At 46.9% G+C, this 23,185-nt stretch overlaps 2 protein-coding genes across 11 annotated transcripts in view; one reads left to right on the forward strand and one right to left on the reverse strand.

Annotated features, from left to right (window-relative positions):
- Window positions 1–23,185, forward strand: part of SLC31A2 (solute carrier family 31 member 2) — a 526,804-nt gene that overhangs the window by 435,925 nt on the left and 67,694 nt on the right. The window lies entirely within an intron of this gene.
- Window positions 1–23,185, reverse strand: part of CACNA1B (calcium voltage-gated channel subunit alpha1 B) — a 323,575-nt gene that overhangs the window by 151,246 nt on the left and 149,144 nt on the right. For all 10 annotated transcript variants that reach the window (XM_083422809.1, XM_083422808.1, XM_083422807.1 and 7 more), the window contains exon 8: window positions 7,770–7,885. In XM_083422809.1, coding sequence (XP_083278935.1) covers window positions 7,770–7,885 — 116 coding nt within the window. The remainder of the gene's footprint in view (window positions 1–7,769; window positions 7,886–23,185) is intronic.

Consider the following 23,185-nt stretch of genomic DNA (forward strand, 5'->3'; position numbering starts at 1 on the left):
TACAAGAAGTTTTGTAAGGAGGAATATATGAAATATTGCAAAGAAGATAAAGAAGAGAGACATTAGTTATGATATTCAAAAGTAATAGTGAAGTAAGAAATGTAAATTAAGAGGGAAAGATTAGAAAATTTTCAGATGTGATTGATGGAAATAAAAAAAAATGTACAAGATATAAAAGTATGTTTTACAATGTTGAAAATGATGTGTGTGTGTGTGTCTGAATCAAATTCACATTTCTGCAAATGATATGTAAACTGAAGCACAGCTTTGACATTTTCATTGAATCATAGAATTGTAGAGTTGGAAGAGACCCCGAGGGTCATCTAGACCAACCCACTGCAATGCAAAAATCTTAACTAAACCATCCATTTTACTATGCAGTTCACCAACCAAAGTTTTATGGAAATCCATATATTGGGGAAAAGTTTCCATAAGAACAAACATATTGGTGAAAATAGCACATAAAGATGCAATGCATTGTGGGGAATGACTTGCTAAAATTTGCACAGTAGTCAAAACAGCACATAAAAATGCGCATATCTGGAGATATTTGCACTAAAACACTGGTGAATTTTTATGACACGAGGATTTTTTGATTTTTATAAAAAAATGCCAAAAAATGTGGACAACCAAATTTAAGATAGGAAAAATGAGAAAAATGTGAAAGACAAAACTGATAGATCTTTCCATCTGTGGTCAGGGATTATAGGAGCTGCAGTCAAGTAACATGTGGTGTTACTTGATTTCCCCATGCCTGTCGAATGAGTGACATCATTTCTGTTTTCAGTGTGGCCAACAAGATCCATATGAGATATTCACAACCAAACTCTGGTGGCAACAGCCCTCTCCCCAGTGGCGCAGCGTGGGAGGCAGATAGTTGGTTGCCCCAGATGCAAAATTATTAGAGGCGTAAAATTTCAACACCTGGTGCTGCCTCATTACAGCTGCACACTTTTGTTACTGGGCTCCACTGAAAATGGCATCTCCATGAGAACCAAGAAGTGACCTCTCCAGACAATGGAACAACTCTTTTTTAATTATTTCTGTGGCTGTGATCTCATGGGTGACGCAGATGCTGTTAGGCAGCTGAATGCATGTGCGTACTCTGTTCATTTCCTTCTCTCCCACCTAGGCCCTCCATGTGGCCCCAGGTGCTGGCAAACCAGACCACTGCCTCTCCCCACCCGTGATTCCTAGAACCTGGTCACCAGATGCATAGTGTCACCGTCTGTGAATAGCCATCATGCCTACTAGCTATTGAGAGTCTAACCCTCTATCAATTTGTTCAATCCTGTTTTAAAGCCACCCAGTTGGTGTTGCCTTCCCACATCATCAAGTGCTACTGCTAGATGTACACAATGACTTCTGAACATCACCCCCTTTTGCCCTGAGCTCCGATTAATGCAAGATTGTGGGTTTCTCTCAGGTCATAACTATGCTTATTCTGTACTTCTAAGGCTTGTGTCCTTTTTCTAGGAAGGAAGGATGTCGAGATTTCATCTCATTTGTTTGCATCTTTAAGTTCTTAGAGATTGACTCAGCAGCAACATTTTAGATTAAATGTTGGGAACAAAGGACACTGAATGCCTGGGGAAAGATTGGACTAGTGGATTTCTCTCCAGACAAAACAACAGCAGTGTCATTAAAAAAGCGGGGGGCATATGTGTCAAACGAAAAAGCTAAAATATAGCCAATGATTATTATTTTCTAAATCCATAGTAAATCTGGCGGTGGGGGGTGTAACAGAGCACAGACTGTCCTGCCTTACAGAGCAGAAGCCTCTCTTTGAAGAGAAGGGTTGACACAGGCCAGTCTTCTGTTTGAAAGAGTCCTCTGTTTGAATGTCCAAGTGCAGTTTAAAGATAAAGAACCCTAAGACTGAAGACCAGGGCTGCATTCACACAGAAGCTTAATCCATTTCCCCGACATTTCCCTAGCTGTTAATATCCACATTATATTTGAGCTCTCAGATGACATAAAAGCCACTTCTGGAAAATTAATGCAATATAGTGTCTGTTGAGCACTCATTTCTGTGTCATCTGATTCCAGAATAAAAATCCATTTAGAGCCTCCTTAATCTGGAAAATCACGTCAAGCGATGAAATTTGGGGTGGTATACTGGCATACGGAACTTTCCTGCTGTTTTCATGGGGAAATCATGGGGCAACAGAAGCATGCATGTGCAGAAAGAGGTGGAGTAGTGCCTATGTCTGATTATGTTCGTTGCTGTGTCACACCACCTCCCCCTGCCAGAGAAGACATGTTGGGAAAACCAGTTGCTGGGAGTCGCAGGTGGGCAGAGTTCCATTGTGCTCAGGTTCTGCTTGATGGGCTTCCCATCAGGGCACCTGGGTAGCCACTGGGAGAAGAGGATGCTATACGGGCCTTTGGACTGGTGCAGCTGGGTTCTTCTGATGTTTTTCTGTTCATGGGCTGGGCAGGTGCTCTGAGCACCTGCATAGTAGCCGGAGCAGGCACCCAGGTCACACAGTCACAGACATCAGCATTATGGTGATTTATGTTGTATTCTGATATTTACATTAATGAGCATTCACACTTTACATTGTGGGTGCCCTCTGTGGGTTCACGCGCAGTGCTACAGTTCCCAGGGAGCTTACTAGCAAACAGGGGCTGGCTTGCCTATCAGTGTTAATTTTTGGAGGTTCACGCCCAGCCTCAGTAATCAAGTTTCTTGCTGGAAGGTGGGGCCAGCCCCATTTATTAATAGGGGGTGGAACCAAAATAGCCAGGCAGTTGGCTCTGGAGATTCACCCTCCCTTTGTTTAATGTTTCTTGTTTGCAGGTTAACTTTTCCTTCCTGCTTAGCGGGCGCTGCTACGGTCTTTGACTGGTTGCTGTTGAAAGGACCGGGAAGAAATTTTCCTGCATTGGCAGGTTTTGTCTTCCTCGCAGCAATTCATCACAACTTTGGCAGTTATGGCCTTGGGTGGAATTCTTTAGTCTTTTCTTTCCTATATGGGGGGGGGCATGAAGTAGTGACTCACCCCCCTGCAGCGGCGATTCCGGGGTCCCCCTCTTAAAGGGGTTATATATATGGGTGTCACTGGCCACACACTAAAAAGTCATCAGTGAACTACCCTGCGTGCAAAGTCATTATCAGGATCAGGAGAAGTGTTTGGCCCACTCTAGGTCCAATTTAATGGAAGCCACACTTCAAAAACTATTGAGTCTGTGTGGAGGACAGCAAGGAACTGTCCCATGGCTCCCTGGACTGCCCTTGTATGGATGCAGGACCAGAGACTCATTCAGCAGGGCTTGTTGATGGAGAGTATCTGGGAAGATGAGCCAGATGTGAAACAGCTGAGAAGAAGATACAGATATTGATAATGAGGAATCAGAGTTCCATAGGTACAACAGAATGTTTCCTTCCCCCTCCTCTGGTGCACTCCTCCCAAATTTAGTCAGGGTTCCACACACACACACACACCAACCCTCCAGAGCAGATTTGGGATGGGGGGAGGGGAGGGAAGAAGGAGGTTCTGTTGTGCTCATGGAACTGTCAGCTGCATAATCATTTACTTCTATTATCATTATTGTTATTTATATAATAATAGTAGTAGTAGTAGTAGTAGTTCTGTTGTTGCTGTTGTATTTATATGCCACCTTTCCTTTAAGGCACTCAAGGTGGAGTATGTGGTTCTCCTCCCTCTCCATCTTATCCTCACAACAATCCTGAGAGGTAGGTTAGGCTGAGAGGTAGGGACTGGCCCAAGGTCACCCAGTGAGCTTCATGACCAAGTGGGGATTTGGACCCTGGTGTCCCAGATACCTAGTCTAGCACTTGAATCACTACACCACACTAACTGGAGTCAACTATTTAACTTCAGGATACAAGACTCCAGGACCGGAGTCATCAACTCTTTGGGGCCTGTGCAGTGGCGTAGCGTGGGGGGTGCAGGGGGGGCTGGCCGCACCGGGCGCAACATCTGGGGGGGGGCGCTCACACTCGCAGTTCTCTGCCCCTACTAAAATCCACGGGTTAGGGGGCGCAAATTACTTGCCTTGCCCCGGGTGCTGACAACCCACGCTACGCCACTGGGCCTGTGAACATTTTTGCAAACCATGAGCACCATACAATGACCTCAAGCAGTTTCGCTGGCTACAAAGGAATGTTTCTTTTTAAGTCTAATTTCAAGCAGGGAGGTGGCACATTTGCAGCAGGGAAGGCCCCAGTGAATGCATGTGTGGGTAAAATGTTGATGATGCCATAGGGAGCTGACCCCATTTTCTTTTTCACTGTGCACTATGTCAGTATTAGCAGTTCCCCTCACTTTTAACACTGATGTGGCTCCCTCTTTAGATGGGCTTCAGGGCAATCCTCCCCCCCCCCCAGTAAAATACAATAAAATTTCCTGACTGACCTAGCAAGGCAAGCTGTAATAATAAATAATAAATATTTTTTTATTTATACCCCACCCTCCCCGGCCAGAGCTGGGCTCAGGGCAGCTAACACCAGTAAAATTACAATAAAAACATAATGGGGGGGGGGGGGAGAACCAATTTAAAATACAGGTTAAAATACAATTTAAAATGCAACCCCATTTTAATAGTAACCCATAGATCAAAACCATAAGGGGAGTGAAACATAAGGGTCAGACTGAGTCCAAACCAAAGGCCGGGTGGAACAGCTCTGTCTTGCAGGCCCTGCGGAAAGATGTCAAGTCCCGCAGGGCCCTAGTCTCTTGTGACAGAGCGTTCCACCAAGTCGGGGCCAGTACTGAAAAGGCCCTGCCCCTAGTTGAGACTAGTGTGTGCATCTTAGCGACGGTGTCTATGTTCTGCTTTCACTGTCAGAGGCAGTATGCCTCTAACTGCCAGTAACCCACCTTTCAGCCTGGCTGATCTAAGGACAAACCCAACCCAATCAAGACTAAAAATTACATTGCAATAAAAAACACAAAAAAACGCATTAAAAAAACCCCATCCCAAACAGAAACCCCTCAAACACTGCCATATAAATTATAAAGCACTTGCGGTAGTGGCTATTACTCTGAGCTGGAAACAGAGCCAGAGCTATCAACAAACCAAAGGTACATTTTATGAATGGTGAATATAAAATGAATGGCTCTTTTTCCTGAATGCCGGGAAACTGTAGAGTTGTCATGCAGAGATAAACTGAGGTTTGCTAATTATAAGCAGTTCTCATTGAGCAACAGCAATCAGGAAGGCTGTCCTAAGCTGCCCATTTCCAACGACCACTTAAGATATAAACTGACATTTGCTCCAATAGCCCAACCATTCCATATGCACCCCTCCACCTGCTTTTGATCTGAATGGAGCCAGACAGTCCCTTTATACAAATATACAGACACAACAATGGGAAGAAAGGGCAGCACTAATTGGGCTGTACAGCAGCGTTGGGTGATCTTATTCAGCCTGTGGGCCTTATTCTGTTATGGGAAGCCTACTGGGAGCCACGTAGTAGTGTTGGGTGGAGTTAGAAGCAAAAGGGGGGTGGAGTGACAAATGTTAATTTACCTCTTTCTCTCCTCCATCCAGGCAGGCAAGAAGCATTATCAGTGTCCAAGGCCACATTCTAGCTAGACAGAAACACTCAAGCAGGTGGTAAAGTAGGGGTGGTGAGGGGCATGTCCTGGGAAGAAGGAGTGTGGATGTCATGGACTGGTTGGAAACAGGGAAACGGTGGGAGGAACCAGCTGAAGGGAAGAAGACTCAGAACTCAGGGAGTGGTAGTGGGAGAAGGAGGAGAAGACTAGGAGGAGGAGGTTTCAGAAGCTGAAGAGGTAACAGGGCTTTGTGAGCTGGGAGAGTCGGTGGCAGACAGTCCAGAATCAGAAACAGGAGGGTGGTATATTGGGGACCAAGAGGCAGAGATAAATCAGACTGGTGGAGAGTCACAGGTGTCTTCCCCATCCTGTGGTGACAAGCCACCCAGAACCTTTGTCACCCAGAACCAGAAGAGACATGGAAAAGGTGGAGGAGAGGTTGAGCTGGATGCAGGGGAGTGGAAGGAGGCAGCAGCTAGGGAACCCCCAAGAGAACCCATGGGATTGGTGATGGGACAACAATGTGTGGTCAGAGGGAGAAGAGGAGCAGACTGGGAGGAGATGTCAGAAGCTGAAGAAGCAACAGGGTTTAGTGAGCAGAAAGAGGATGAGGCAGAGAACAGTCCAGGCTCAGAGGCAGGGAGGAGAGGGACCAGGAAACAGAGATGAGGCAGGATGCTGAAGAATCCAGGGAGTCTCCCCCTCCTGCTGTGACCAGCTCCCCTCCCCCCTGGTCTCCCAGAACACACAGAGAAATGAAGAGGGCGGAAGAACAAGAGACAACATGACAGAGTCTTAGGCTGCTGGGGAAGGAACCGGGGGGTGATCCTTAGAGAGTGGGAGGTGTGGATCTTCAGTTCTCACAACTGCCTCATTGGGGCAAGATCAACTGGGAAGAGTTGCTGTTAGTTGTGTGGAGCAAACAAAAGGCTGACTGCTCTCAACAAGGCAGTAGAAAAAACTGGAGATATGGCAACCCACTTCCCAGAAATCTCTGCTCCTGCCTCATCATGTGACAAGAGATATTACCCAACCCAACGGCTGCATGACACCAGAAATAAATTGAGATTTCCACGATAGTCAGGAGGCAGCTGGAAAACCAGCAATACCAACCAACCATGCTTTTTTTTTTTTTGTGAGCGGGGGTGGAAAGCCCTGTCTCCCAGGCAAGAAGGTGAGGGTGCTGGACTCAATGGCTCCATCCAAGGACAGCCTCAGCAAGCTACCGTAGTGAGCTGTGGAAAGAGGCACCCCCCCCCCAAAAAAAGATCCTGATTTATGTTGCAGGAGAAAACCATCTGTATGGAAAGAATGAAAGACACTAATTTCTGCTTTGCTTGAACGGTGAAAGGCAAGGGGTAGGCAATATTTTAAGTCATGTTTTTTCGTTAGGAGCTGTGTTATCTACCCTCCCCTAAAGCAATGGAATGTAAAGTCTTCAGGAAGAGTGGACTTTAAAGATAACTCTCTGCGATGGATTTATTTTATAACTAAGGACTTTGCCTGAAAGGTGACAGACAGTAACAACCTTGAGGGACTTTTGTGGGATTTTGACCACCCTTGGAACTTCGTATTGTGAAATAAAAATAGAAAAGGTAAAAAAGATATGTAACAACTGTATGGACTGTCTGTTACACACTCTGAAGAGAGTAAACTGTGGAGTTGGAGGTAATGGAACTGAGCATCGGCAGGATGGACTGCGGGGAGTTGTATTAGCTTAGGGGGGAGGATGGAGAGGAGATATAGATTTTGTTGAGATTACATCACCCTCCCCCCCCTTTGAAGCGTGAAGCTGGAAATAAGAACAGTGAAAGGGACAGGATGGACCACAGCGTGTAACATATTGATGGCTTCTGAGACTTTCAGACGGAGAAGAGAGATATGGATTATGTTTATTTATTAATAGGGAGAAGGGATGAAAGCTGGAAAAATTGTTTTGTTGGGAGCAACAAAGGAGGGAGGAAAATAGAGGGGACATCGATGGGGGAGCTGAAGTCAACTTTTAAATTTGTATTAATTTGGGCTCGCTGGGTCAGATCGAGTTCTGCATTAGTGCACATCATCTAATTCACTGACAAATGTGACTTTGTTCATTTTATGATGTGGTTTGTTGGTTTCCTTTATAAGCTGCACTTCAGGGGGTTTTTAGGGGAAAGGACCCACAGCATAGATGGGGAGGGGTGCTCTTATTTATTTTCCCGCCTCCCAACACAAAACAGCCAGAGACCCTTGATTCCTTACCTGCCTTAAAGATCCACTCCAAATAGCCATTGAGTTCTCTTTCAATCTGCTGCTGTCTTCGGAGCTTCAGGAAGGCCCTCCTGTTCTCAACTCTCTCTCGTTCTTTGGCAAACTCACTGCAGGGAAGGAAATGGACAAAACAATACAACTCTTGCCCATCTTTGAGTTTCCCAGCAGATTTCCAGGGGACTATTCCAACAGCTAGGCTCTGGATGGGGAGAGGCTATCAGCAGCACATCAGCCTAGGGCTTAAAAGCTTGCATTAGATGCCCATATATTACTGGGCAAAGTTCAAGGTTCTTGCATAAATTTATAAAGTCCACAATGACTTGAGTCTAGGATACTTCAAGGACTGCTTGATATCCCTGCACAAACCACAGGGAATGCATGGAGAGCCTCTGTCACTGCCCCCCCCCGGGTTCAGACACATGGCTGGCATGCACCAGCTGCCATGCACTTAGTCTCATGGGTCTAACTCTGTGGAAACGGAGCCAGCATGATTCTATGGTTCTTCCTCCACTCTCAAAGGCTGTATGCCTCTGATTGCCAATTGCAGGAATTGCAAGTGGGGAGAGCACTGCTGTACTCAGGTTCTGCTTAAGAGTTTCCCAGAGGCATCTGGCTGGCCACTGCAAGAACAGGATGTTGGAGTAGATAGTCCTTTGACCTGATTCAGCAGCCGTGGGTGGCGCTGTGGGTTAAACCACAGAGCCTAGGACTTGCCGATCAGAAGGTCAGCGGTTTGAATCCCCGTGACGGGGTGAGCTCCCGTTGCTCGGTCCCTGCTCCTGCCAACCTAGCAGTTCGAAAGCACGTCAAAGTGCAAGTAGATGAATAGGTACCACTCTGGCGGGAAGGTAAACGGCGTTTCCGTGCGCTGCTCTGGTTCGCCAGAAGTGGCTTAGTCATGCTGGCCACATGACCCGGAAGCTGTACGCCGGCTCCCTTGGCCAATAAAGCGAGATGAGCGCCGCAACCCCAGAGTCAGTCACGACTGGACCTAATGGTCAGGGGTCCCTTTACCTTTACCTTTACTTATATTTTTAGCGGGAGGCTACAGTGCAGAAGAGGCAGAAGGATCCCTGCTCACATATTTCCCATGTTGCATCCAGTGTGGCCAGATCCCACTCACAGGGTAGTGCAATTGCTACACCACACATTCTGGAGGAAACTGCTTTCCAAATACCCACCCTAAAATCATTAGCCCCTATTTTGCAGAGGCCAGTTGACAACTACTCTCAGCTGTCATTCTTGCGGCTCCTGTCCTGAGCCTATGATCCAAACACATATACATGCATCCATTGTATGTGTGCGGGGGGGGGGTGTTAATCATGGTCTTCCTTGTTCCTGTCAAAACTGTCACTTCCATTTAGCCTGGAGGGTTTGCACCCAAGCAGCTCCAAAGTGTTCCAAGCGACCCCACAGCACTCTGTTAATGGCAACCAGCACTTCCTGGCCCCGTGTTTACCTGTCTCCCACCTCCCCTTCCCTTTAACCCCTGGCCCTCGGCTCAGGGTACAAGGCAGCATTGCCTCTTGAGCATTAAACACCCAACTTGGCATTCAGCAAGCATTTCTTCCTCTCATTCTTACTCTCTTAAAATGAATGCCCTCCCTTCTGGTTCAGTGCTTCAGATGGTGGCTCCATCACTCAGCTTTGATTTTCCGTTGAGAAGAGGAAAGGGATCTGACAGCTAGGAAGGAGCAAATGCCTGCATACTGAATTTGCCTGGTTAAGAGGGAGATGTCTTTCTTGTGCCAGTGACCTGCATTACCTGCTATAAATCAGGTGACGGGGACAGGACTGTGGCAGGTAGACAGGGAAAGGTCAATAGATGCATCTACACCTCTCCAAAGGAATGGATGGACCCACTAAAACCACATTATAAGTATTTATTATTACATTTCTATCCAAACTTTCCTCTAAAGAGCTCAAGGGGGTGCATGCAACTCTACTTCCTCCCCATTTTATCCTCACAACAACCTTGTGAGGTAGGTTAGGCCGAGAGTAATTGGCCCAAGGTCACCTAGTGATCTTCATACTGGGAGGAGGGGTGGATTTGAACCCAAGCCTCCCAGGTCCTAGTCCAACATTCTAACCAGTATGCCAGATTCATTCATTTATAACCTTTTAGGGCTTGCTGATCAGAAGGTTGGCGGTTCGAATCCCCACGATGGGGTGAGCTCCCGTTGCTCAGTCCCAGCTCCTGCCCACCCAGCAGTTCGAAAGCATGTCAAAGTGCAAGTAGATAAATAGGTACCGCTCCAGCGGGAAGGTAAACGGCGTTTCCGTGCACTGCTCTGGTTTGCCAGAAGCGGCTTAGTCATGCTGGGCACATGACCTGGAAGCTGTACGCCGGCTCCCTCGGCCAATAAAGCAAGATGAGCGCCGCAACCCCAGAGTCGTCCGCGACTGGACCTAATGGCCAGGGGTCCCTTTACAATTACCTTTTACATATATCTCAAAGCAACATACAAACTTACAATAAAAATGGCTTAAACTGGTTTTCAAAAACAGTACTGTTTTCAGAGGGGGTGGGAGTAATTCAGTCCTGTCCCATTTCCAGGAAGTTTGTTAATGGAAATCCAGAAACACATGTTTAAAAGCACTTAAGATGTGTTTCAAGAGTGGAACCCTGCCTCTGTTACCCCTCCCCCCAATAATTGTTTCCCCTAAGGTTGGATGGTCATCTGTCAGAGATCCTTTAGCTGTGATTCCTGCACAGAATGGGGCTGGACTAGATGACATTTGGGGTTCCTTCCAACTCTACAGTTCTATGATTCTATGACTCATTAGGAAAGAAATTGAAAATAAAACTGCCGCTATCGTAATGCCATTATACAAATCTATGGTGCAACCACATTTGGAATACTGTGTAGAGTTCTGGTCACCTCGCATCAAAAAGGATATTGTGCAGCTGTGAAAGGTTCAGAAAAGGGCAGCATCAAGGGGACAGTGCAGCTGCACTATGAGGTTTACAGAAAAGGTGATTAAGATGTAACATGATACAAGCAGTGATTTTATTTTCCAGGGGATACTCAAGAGCGCACAGTACCAGCATCTCTTTTTGTTGCTGTTAAAAAGTGTGTCACAGCACCTATTTTTCGGGGGGGGGGGAGCACTGGAGACAATGTATAAACTTATGCATGACATGGAGAAATTGCACAGCGAAAAAGTTTTCCTCCCCCTCTCATTAACGCTAGAACTTGTGGACACCCGATGAAGTTGAATGTTGGAAGATTCGGGAGAGATCAAAGATTGTCCTTCTTCACACAGAGCATAGTCAACTTACGAAATCCACTCCCATGGGAAGCAGTGATGGCCACAAACTGGGGCGGCTTTAAAAGAGGGTTAAACAAATGCATGGAGGAGAGGGCTATCATTAAAAGCCAAGATCCCTCTGTGAAACATGGCTGGTGGTAACTGGGGCCAGGGCTTTTTTTGTGGTGGCCCCATCCTGCAAAATGCCTGGCCAAGGGAGGTGTCTCTAAGGCCCGTCACTACATTGTTAGGTGGCTTAAAAAAAATAAAATACTTTGGCTGACTTTCTTTTTTCCACTGATTTCTGATGCAGGTGGTTATTTTCTTTAATGTCCATTTTCAGATCTTCCAACTGGGGCTAAAGAGGTGGACAGCAATATATTTTAATACAGTCATACCTCTTGTTAGGTTTGCTTCAGGTTAAATCTTTTCAGGTTGTGTCCTGCGGTGACCCAGAAGTACCAGAAAGGGTTACTTCCGGGTTTCACTGCTCGTGCATGTGCAGAAACTCAAAATGATGTCATGCGTATGCGCAGAAGCAGCAAATCGTGACCCGTGCCCACGCAGACATGGGTTGCGTTCTGCTCATGTTGCGAACGGGGCTCCGGAATGGATCCCGTTCGCAACCAGAGGTACCACTGTATTGTGTGACATTTGGATTTGTTAGATGCCTTGGGTTCCTTTTGAAAATTTAAGCTTTTAATAAGCAGCAAGCTTCGGGGCTCAAGGGAAGCACAGGCCAAAACAAATCCATTTCAGCTTGGCCTAGACTCTGGAGGGACTTGGGCCCAATATAAAATGGATTCTGGAAGGCAGGCTTGTGGAGTGTGGCGTCCAAATGTCCCTCATTTTCAGAGTAGGCCACATCATTCCTCAGCATGCCCGTAGATTCCAAGCCAGAAAGTGTTGCCAAGTAAATACTTTGCGGCCTATTGCCAAGCAAATATTCCAAAGGGCAAAGAGTGGGGAACAGAGAAGTAGACCCAGACAGAGAGGCAGGTCGTCAGGCAGCTAGACAGGCCCCAGGTATGATCCAAGGGGTCAAACTTGAAGTATGTTTTGTGGGAGAAAACAGAAGACTAAGTCGTCATGCCCTGCCCTCTAACAGCAAACTCAGGCAGTGAGTGCCCAAGTTGGGCCACTGTGAGAGAGGTACCACCACACATAGAGTAACATAAGAAAGTGCCTTATTCTGAACTAGACCATTGGGTCCTTCTGATTCAGTAGTCGTACCTCATTTTGCAGCTGAGATCTGTTCCAGAGCCTAGCCGATAGCCGAAAAGGACACAGGGCAAAGTGCTGCGTCTGCGCACACACGCAGAGCGGTTTGTGCTTCTGCGCATGCGTGAAGCACAATGTAGCACTTCTGCACATGTCGCAAACCTGGAAGTAACCCGTTCCAGTACTTCCAGGTTTGCCACGGACGTTTGCCAGAATGGACGCTAGACAAGGCAGACGTTTGTGGAGGCATTACTGTATAGTCAACACTGACTGCAGTGACTCTCCAGTGATTCAGGCAGGGGGCGATTCCAGTCCTATGTGGAGATGCCAGGGACAGAAACTGGGGCCTTCTGCATGCAGAGCAGATGCTATGCTGCTGAGCTGCAACCATTCCCTAAATGCCAGGGAGGCAGAAGCACAATTTTAAAATAATCACTATAGGGGATGAAAGCTTGAAAGGAAACCTTATAAAATAACCCTCCAATAAAAAAACATAAGAAGGAGAAAATGTTATGAAATGTTGAGTATCAGTTGGAAAAGAAAAATGGGAAAGCGTGGGTGTGTGGAATGGAGTATCCAAGAAGAGGGAATGGGTGACTAGAACCCTGTCAGGTGTTGGGGAGAGTGCTATATTTTGTAACAGGACTCACTTGTGGGTCTTTCCGTGGTGGCTGCTGCCCACTGGACTGGTAGGGCAAGAAGCCCAGATTAGGCAACACCAGAGCCAGTGACAGACAGAGGCAACATATTCCAGTTTTGTCCTCCATCCTCCTCCCTGATGAGTTCCAAAGGGGCAATGCTGAGACTAAAGAGGAAGAAGCTGACAGGCAGAGTTACACTCTGGACTGGTTGTAAATGAGAAGGCAGACAGGTGGGGGGTGGCTGAAGGCACCCAGGGACTGATACAGGAGTGCCCTTTTTGCCCTAATCGAGTAGCCTCCGCTGGCATCTTTCCTTGACAAACTGTTACTTGACCTGTGAATTGGCCCCAAAGGGGGAAGAGTACAAGGTGTCCCTGCCAGTAGCACAAATCCAGCAAGACTCATTTGCCAGATCTCGCACACACACACCACACACCCCCGCCCCTTGCTCATTCAGAACTGGCAAATGAAGCAGGTGTTGAGCTGAAATAAATTCTCCAGGTGGGGACACTAAAGCAGGCCAAAAGAGATGGATGAGTTTTGCAAGATGCTAAATTTGGAACCTATTGTTGCTGCCTGTAGAACGGTGTCCAAGAAGAGAGACATAGTTCTACTCTGCTGATATATGTTAATGACACAACATCTCCCAATGGCACAGAGACAAGCATGGCAGGGCGAAAGGGGGGGGGGTGAAATAAGGCAGGGGCACTAGATAAAACACAAAGGGCTTAGAGCCCCAAATGGGGGTGCAGAGCCGGTGGTGGAGGAAATTCCCAACCCCCCTAACATTCCTCAGATGAAATAGGGACATTCTCACTCTCCCCACAACTGACCCTCCTCAGCCTACCATGTTTGCATGTGTCCTCCTAGCTGAAGAAGGGTGATTGTCACCACTGCTACACCAATAGGACACAGCACACACACACACTCCATCGTCGTGAGAAACCCCTTAATCCCAGTTTTGTTTTGTTTTATTCATTGGGAGATTTACAAAAAGAAAAACACACAGCAATAAATAAATTCTAGAAAGGGGCAAGATTAAAAGTGGATGCACAAAGCATTTTTTAAATATAAAAACAACCAAGACTTCTTTGTGCTCCACTCCACTTCCCCTTTCTTCCTGACCAAGGCTGCCCTGCCCTCTGCCAGTCCGTCAGGGCCAGTATGTCATGTTTCTGAGCACAATTCAAAGTTTTGGTGCTGACCTTTAAAGCCCTAAACGGCCTCGGTCCAGTATACCTGAAGGAGCGTCTCCACCTCCATCGTTCTGCCCAGACACTGAGGTCCAGCTCTGAGGGCTTTCTGGCGGTTCCCTCACTGCGAGAAGCCAAGTTATGGGGAACCAGGCAGAGGGCCTTCTCGGTAGTGGCGCCCTCCCTGTGGAACGCCCTCCCACCAGATGTCAAAGAGAACAACAACTACCAGACTTTTAGAAGACATCTGAAGGCAGCCCTGTTCAGGGAAGCTTTTAATGTTTGATGTATTAGAGTATTTTAATAATTTTTTGGGAAGCCGCCCAGAGTGGCTGGGGAAGCCCAGCCAGATGGGCGAGGTATAAATAATAAATTATTATTACAGTGGTACCTCGCAAGACGAATGCCTCGCAAGATGAAAAACTCGCTAGACGAAAGGGTTTTCCGTTTTCTGAGTTGCTTCGCAAGACGAATTTCCCTATGGGCTTGCTTCGCAAGACGAAAATGTCTTGCGCCTTTTTTAAAAAAACCGCCAATGCATTCCTATGGGAAACCGTCAATACACAGTGGTGCTTTGCAAGATGAAAAAACTCGTAGAACGAAAAAAACTCGCAGAATGAATTAATTTCGTCTTGCGGGGCACCACTGTATTATTATTATTATTATTATTATTATTATTATTATTATTATTATTATTATTATTATTATTAAATTTAGGAAGTCCTGGTTGCATTGTGCACAGGGTTACACTTGCCTATGAAATGATATTTAACAGTAAATGGTTGCCGTAATTAGTGATTTAAATGGTCATGTAACAAGTGTGGAGGGGGGAGACCCTCTTCTCTGGGTGAGGAACTGGCAGGACATGTGAAGACATGAGCCCTTTCATGAGCTCAGGCAAGGGCAGCAAATGGAATATGTCCACTTCCAGTTGAGGCACCCCTGGCAGGAAAGAACAGCAAGAGCCACTCCTCCTCCTATTCCTCCTGGTTTGGAGAGGAGCACTGTGGGCAGCAATGTACCTTGGTAGGCCACTGCCAGGCTGCATCAGGCTCAGGGTTCCCCTGGCCTGGACGGCGCCAGATCCAGGGCAGAGGAAAACCCTCTGCAGGCTTCGGCGGGTGCTTGCTCTCTTTCTACCTGGCCCTGCATTTCTTGTGCTGAGAGCACCAGTATCCTGTGAGTGGGGTGGGCTTTGAGAGAGGGCACCCCACCCAGAGTCAGCAACAATCCTGGTCAGCAGGAGCAGGGGGCACTCCTGCCTAGCCTCTGCCCTCCCACCTCCTCCTGAGATGCTTGTGGGGACAGCGGAAGTATTTGTTGTTTGGGCTCATTGTTGCCAGCAGCCTTTCCTGACCCATGACTGCTGACCTTTGCCAACTCACTAGCTTTGATTGAAAGGTGACAGGGACAGGAACAGGGGAGGGGGAGAGCAGTGGCACTTCCAGTTTCCTAGCAGGCGCAGGCTTGTATTTTGAAAGTGCTCCTGCCAGGTCAAAAGGGTTATTGCAACATCCAAAAGGGGTCTAGTGTCACTTCCTCTCACTGTCAATCTCCAACGGTGATTTTTGCACGCACACCTCTGGAATCCTTGGCAGGGTCCAATTTCACCAATCTGCTCTGCAATGCTTGGCAGGGTCCAGTTTCACCAGTCTCCAACTATGCCTCTGAATAAAGCATATATTGGCAGCACAGGCTGGTGCTCATTGGGACTAATAGGGTGGAAGGCAGTGGAGGCCAATAGTACGTAGAGTCAGAGCCAATGGCAGGCAGAGCCACCTCATCCTTCTTTAATTTTCATCCTCCTCCTTACTGCCCTGCAAAGGAGGAGGGGTCTGACATTCTATGCACACACCTTTGAACTGGTCATAAGTAAGAAGTTAGGCTTGTGGAGCCAGACTGAGGGCAGACTGGGCTTGGTAGCTGATGTGCCACATATGCCCTAATGGACCAGCCTTCATTTTAAATCAGAGGTATACAGTGGTACCTCTGGTTAAGAACTTAATTCGTTCCGGAGGTCCGTTCTTAACCTGAAACTATTCTCAACCTGAAGCACCACTTTAGCTAATGGGGCCTCCCGCTGCCGCCGCCACACGATTTCTGTTTTCATCCTGAAGCAAAGTTCTTAACCTGAGGTACTATTCTGGGTTAGCGAAGTCTATAACCTGATGCGTCTGTCACCTGATGTACCACTCTATTTTATTTCAGCAAGCCTACCCAAAGATAATCCTTTAGTCACCCATATTCTTTTAAAAAGTTTTTCAGATTTCATTTAACAAAATGTATACATCACTTACCAAAATAAAAGACTGTTAAGCCCATGCAATAAATCGAGCGATATAGTGCATTTTTGCCAAATATAGATCATTTTTGTATGTTATTTTCACAGACATGTGCATTTATATGCACATTTTCCCTTCTGTACACATTTTAGTATCTGCTGCTTGGTTGGAAGGGTGCATTGCAAAAATCAGGGAAGTGATCATTTTTTAAGACTAAATCTCTCTATCTCTCTCTCTCTCTGTGTGTGTGTGTGTGTGTATGTGTGTATAGCAGTGACATACCCTGGATTGCCAGTGCCCAGATCAAGGCATGTTTTACAGCCTCTATTCTACCTAACCTATGGTGCACGCACACTCAAAGCCGAGGTCGGTAGAAGGACTTTCTGCCGACAGAGACGGAAATCTGTCTACAGTCAACAAAAGCAGCAACACCTGGAGCAGGGCTTGCTGCTCCCCACCAATGGCCAAGCGCCCAGCCAAGGTCCTGGGATAATCTCCCCACAACTTCTTTGGGTCCATACCTGAGCTGTCCACTCACCCACCCCTTCTCTCTCTCCCTCTCTCTCTCTCCCTGATTCCTCACTTACCAAGTTCCCTAGATCTACCAGGAGTTGCTGTAGGGTGGGGAAGATGATGAATATGGCAAGAAGGGCTTGGCATGGGAGACAAGCAGGGTGGGAATGGTGGCAGGGGCTGCAATAGTGTGGGGGCTGTGTGCTGACTGTTCCTTTACCTCGTTGCACAGGAAGATTGCACTGGAGTCAGAAAAGGGCATACACTGTGGGGGATGGAACTTGCGGGCGGGCCAGCGGGCCGTGGGTGTGCTCCCCACTGGAGAGGGAGGAGAGAGGAAGGTTCCCCTCTGGGCCCACTGCACTGCTTCCTGAAGTGCCTTCTGGACTCAGGTCACCTGTGTTCACTTGCTTGCCCGTGCTCTCCTCCACCCAATGGGTCCATTACGCACCGCCACAACTCCTGGCCCCTCTCCCACCACACTATTTGCTATTCTGTTAATGGGATCGAGGTGCGTATATAATCACATTAGCCTGGGGGGGGGTGGCAGCAAGGATGTGCTTTCCTAAGCAAGAGCCTCTCAGATGGTGCCTTCCACACACACACAGCTTTGGGCTTTCTGTGGGCTCTCCTCACCAGGGCGGTGCACCTCTGAGTTGAGGAAGAAGGAAGGAAACCTGGTGTGCAGGATCAGACTCACTCCAGCCCTCAAGAAGCTCCCAGATGCTCATCCACCAGATAGAGAGACCTTCAGCTTCCCAGGTTTTTAATGCCATTGCTCCCTCTGCCCCATTTTAATGACATTAAAAATCCAGGAAGCTGGAGAAGGGGGAAGCCACATATCGACCACTGTTCTCCCCAGCCTATACCCTCTCCCAGGGTTTTAGCTGTCCCTTTGCTCACCAGAGCTCACCAGCAGCAAAATGCAGCTGCCATTGCAAAGTGGCACAGAGCTAGTTGCAGGGCAGCCTGAGGACGTGACAGTCATGCACCCTTCCAATCATTCCAAATCAATCAGCATTCCTCTGTCCCGCTTGCAAAAAAAGGAAAAAGCCAAAACTGATGGCTCATCCACACCTGCTTGTCCCACACCTAGAAAGCATGGGTCCAAGAAGTGATGATGATGATGATGATGATTATTATTATTATTATTATTATTTATACCCCATTCATCTGGTTGGGTTTCCCCAGCCACTCTGGGCGGCTTACAGTATATATAGAACAAAGTAAAATATCAAGCATTCAAAACTTCCCAATACAGAGTTGCCTTCAAATGTCTTCTAAAAGTTATGGAGTTCTTTATTTCCTTCACATCTGAAAGGAGGGTGTTCCACAAGGAGGGCGCCACTACCAAGAAGGCCTTCTGCCTGGTGTTTTGCTTGACCCACTGCTTTCCTCATGAAAACCCACTATTTACCTCTGAATTGGAGCAAACCTCAATATGCAGAAAACCAGATTAACATTTGCTCTGATTTGGAAGTAAAGAGAGGGCTTCCCTGGGAAAGTGGTGGGACAAGTAGAAATGTTGATGAGCCCTGACACATCTCCCCATCCCTAAGAGCCAGGTGTTTCAATGGGAAAAGAGAAACATTGGGGGAAATGGAGACTATAGTCAGACAACCTGAGCTAGGAATGCGTGTACCTGTCCATTTCTGTTTCCCTCGATTTCTCATTTTTCCAGTCTCAGCTGCAGTGCTGCACATTTCATGAGCAATTGGTACATTTAACAAAACAAAAACAATCAGCTTGAATCCATTCATGACCATTTTAGTGCAGATTTGTCCAAAAATACACCCCTTTCATATGAGGTTTGAGTTATATTCTCTCTCTCAATCAATCAATCAATCAATCAATTTTCCCTAGCAAAATGAATTGTTGCGTTATTTTCACTAATGTGCATTTATTTGGGTACACACTTTCCCCAAATATATGCATTTTTGTACACATTGTTTGGTTAGTGGACTGCATCATAAAATCCAGAGGAGTGTGAATTTCACAGGGTAACTATTTTGGTTTTGTGTCTTGGTTCGAGAAGTATGAATTGGGTAGTTTATCACTAAAATGCAAACCACATTGAATTTCTTCTCTGTCCCCTGCTTTACCCTGCTACCAGATCCTATTAACTGGAGGTGCCAGGTATGCATGTGTTCGGTCACTGAGTTATAATCATAGGAGCATAAGAAGAGCCCTGCAGGGCAGGGCAGTGGTCCATCTATTCCAAAATTCTGTTTTCAGAGGGCCCAACCAGACGGTCAAGGGGAACCCACTAGCAGGACCTGAACACAGCCGCCCTCTACCTTCCTGCAGTTTCCAGCATCTGCTATTCAGAAGCATTGCCACCTCTAACAGTGGAGGTAGAGCATAGCTATCAGCATAGCTTCTTTTCAGCCGGAACTCACCTCGCTGGAACTCAGTTTTGGCATCTCTCAGTTGGGTACCATTGCCATTCTAAGAGAACAAGAGAGGTGTTCATGGTGATTTCCGGCACCTCTTTTTCTAGAAAAATAGCAGTGGCTATCAGGCTCAATAGGCATTGATAGCCTTATCCTCCCTGATCCTATTTTAAAGCTGTCCAATTTGGTGGCCTTCACTGTCCCTTGTGGGAGCCAATTCCAGAGTTTAATAATGCCATCCCCATTCTTTCTAACACAACACTGACTGGCATTTGCTGCAGGCGACTGTTGGAAGATGCTTGGCATTCTATGGCACACACTGGATTGCTAAGCCATTCTGGCACCCGACAAATGTAGATCAACATGATTTTTTTAAATGCCCCTGATGGTACAACACACACACCCAGAATTGGCCTGAGTTAATGCTCCCCTTGCTTTGCTTTAGCTCAAGCATTAACAGTTTGTCACATTCATGAAAAGATAATCCTCCGTCTGGGCAGGAAGCAGGGGGAGTATTCATTCTCAGGTTTCAGAGCCATACATTTCATCTTCCCCTAGCATAGCCCATCCTTTGTATTGTGCAATTCCTCCTGGGACTCCAGCGATGAGCAGATGCTTTGCAATTCCAGCTGTTTTGATGCAACTAAAAGGAAATCTGGGCTTTAACTTCCGCCCAATGCACCTGTGCTCTCTTTGCTTGGGAAAACTCAGGGCAAGATTTGGAGGGTATGGGAGGAGAGGAAGAGCTTATTCCAGTTGCATCCATCTGCATAGATCAATGGTGAGCAAATGTTTTCAACTCAAGGCCCGCATCCGCTCGTAGGAAAATTTCTGCATGCCAGAGGTGGTCAGGTACAGAGGCAAAAAAATGGGTGGAGAAACAGGTGTGACACTGACCTCTGCACAGAAGGGTACAATCCAGCCACACAAAAGACAAAGGTTTCTACACACATGACTCTCTATCCAGGCAAGGAAGAGGCATCATCGCTTGTCAGGGACGCATTTTGGCAAAGTAAAAGCACTTGAGAAGAGTGTGGAACAGGGCTGATGAGAGGTGTGGCCTGAGGAGGGTTTGGTTCTTGCTACTGTGGGTTCAGAAAAGGGTGGCCAAAATTGATCAAGGGGCTGGAGCAACTCCCCTATGAGGAAAGGCTGCAGTATTTGGGACTTTTTACTTTAGAGAAAATGTGAGTAAGTGGTGGCATGACAGAAATATATAAAATTATGCATGGCATGAAAAAAATTAAGAGAAAAGTGTTTTTTTTTTTTTCCCTTCTCTCTCATAACAGTAGAACTCATGGCTATCCATGGATGCTGAATACTGGAAGATTCAGAACATTTAAAGTGTATTTCTTCATGCAGCACATAGTTAAACTGTGGAACTCCCTCCCACCAGAAACAGTAATGGCCACCGCTCTGGAAGGCTTAAAAAGAGAATGGGACAAAATCATGGAGAAGGAGGCTATAAACAGCTACTATGGCTGTGCTCTGCCTCAGAGAAATTATGCCTCTGAACACAAGTTTCTGGGAATCACATGTGGGCAGAGTGCTGTTGTGCTCATGCACAGCTTATGGGTTTTCCACAGGCGTCTGGTTGGCCACCGTGAGAGCAGGATACTGGAGTAAGAAGGGTCAAGTCCATCTCATATTTTTATTCATTGGAAGAGGTCACACACATAAACCTAATGGGTGGAAACCCAGTTTGAAATACCCTCCCAAGACAGTGCCTAACCTTTAATTTCAAGTCCATTTGGCTTTTGACTGGTGGATTTGTGAAAGCATCACTTGAAAACCAAATGCAAGGTCCTAGTCCCCTTGGAGTTCTCTCTCTCTCTCTCTCAACAAGGCTGGATGGTGAAAGAAACACACATGCTTTGACCACCCCACCTGAGGGTCCCCTTTTGAGGTGAGGGAAGCTGAAGCATCAGGTCATATCAATTGCCATGAGGGACCGCTGCCTGGGCCTGCCTTCACAGGGCTCAGCAGGACAGCCTTGGCCGTGCCATCTTACGTACATCAGCCTTTGGGCATCTCACATGAAAGTCCTGCTGGGAGAACAAAGGGCTACTCTACAGCTGCTGAATTATTCATACTGGAGACAAGGAGAAGGGAAATGCCTTTCTTCTCCAACACAAAGGCAGCTGCTGAGAAGAGATGGGTATGCCAGGAGAACACTTGGCTGGCAAAAATAGTAATGGTGAAGGTGAGAAATCAGCAGTTTGAACAGGCCGGAGCTGGGAATGAAGTTCTCAGTGCCAGTGCTTCATATTGCCATTTCAAATGGACACACACTGTTTGCAAATAGAGTTATTTTAAAGTGCCATCTTACATTCCTTACACACACACACACACACACACACGTGTCCAGAGAAAAGTAGGAGATGAACACAGACTATCTGTGTGCAACTTCTTCTCCATGCCCCCTGGCCACCCACTAGCCACTATTTTGACAAGCCTGGATTGCTCCAGGTGCAATCTGAGGCCATCTCAACCTGCTCTCGCCACACCATGGGTTGACCAGAATTACCATATTTTTCGCTCTATAAGACGCACCAGACCACATGACGCACCTAGTTTTTGGAGGAGGAAAACAAGAAAAAAAATATTCTGAATCTCAGAAGCCAGAACAGCAAGAGGGATCGCTTCGCAGTGAAAGCAGCAATCCCTCTTGCTGTTCTGGCTCCTGGGATAGCTCCGCAGCCTGCATTCGCTCCATAAGACGCACACACATTTCCCCTTACTTTTTAGGAGGGAAAAGGTGAGTCTTATAGAGCAAAAAATACGGTAATATGAAACAGTTTGAGATTCACAGAATCAAAGAACTGTAGGACTGGAAGGAACACCAAGGGCCACCTACTCCAACTCTCTGCATTTCAACCACAGCTAAAGAATCCCTGACAGGTGGCCATGCAACCACAATTTGAAAACTGCCAATGAATGAAAGTTCAATGCCTGCCAATGGCAGGTGGAGCCAGTTAATTCTACTCCCCCCCCTCCCCAATTCTCCTTCCTGCTGGGTTCTCCAAGGGACAGCGCCAAGAGATGAAGGAAGAAGGCAACTCGATGGACAGGTTGTAAGCAAGAAGGAAGGCAAGTGAGGGCTGGTTGAGGACAGACTGGGGTTGGTGAAGCATTGCCCCATTTTCCCAAACAAACTAGCCTCCACTGCATGAAAGGCTAGGAAATACCTCTCTTCCAATCCCAGCTAAGAATGATGTAATCCAGTTGTTTTTATGTGAAGAGCTGCTGCAATTTGGAGGTCTGTACAGAGAACGATACACAGAGAAAGACTGTCTCCCTGGAGACTTGATGTGGGAGTAATTAGGGATATGGGGGGATTAATTTGGTTTGTGTTTACATGCAAAGCTACCTAATTTATGCTTCCTGAACAAATACATGAGGAGTGGGGAATCTTTTTCAGCCTGAGGGCTGTATTTCCTACTAGGTAATCATCTGGAGGGGTGGCACGTGCCAGTGGTGGGTGGGTCCAGAAGCAACAGGGGGTGGAACCACAAATATAAATTTATTCACACATCCTTCTCTATCCTCCATCCAGGCAAGGAAGAGGCATCGGCATAGTTCCAGGACACAAGCCAGCCAGGCAAAAACATTCAGGGATGGTGAGAGATGTGGTCTGGAAAAGAGGTCTGGCCTGGGGAGAGTCCCAAGGGCCAGACAGAGAGGCATTTGGCCCCCAAGCTTGATGTTTCATATGCAATATGAAAACCAAGCCCCAACTATTCTTTGCAATTCAACCTTCTCTAAATCTGGTGATGCTGTTCCCCAGCAAGCCAAAAGTCGACAAATCACTGCTCAAAGTCAAGAGCGGTACACATTTTTCAAACAAATTTTTCCCCCACATTCCCTAGCCACTAGCACAACCTCCTTTGGGGGCAAAGAAAAAAGAGGAAG

The sequence above is a fragment of the Podarcis tiliguerta genome (assembly GCF_965153285.1).
Source record: "Podarcis tiliguerta genome assembly, chromosome: Z".
NCBI classification, from domain to species: domain Eukaryota; kingdom Metazoa; phylum Chordata; class Lepidosauria; order Squamata; family Lacertidae; genus Podarcis; species Podarcis tiliguerta.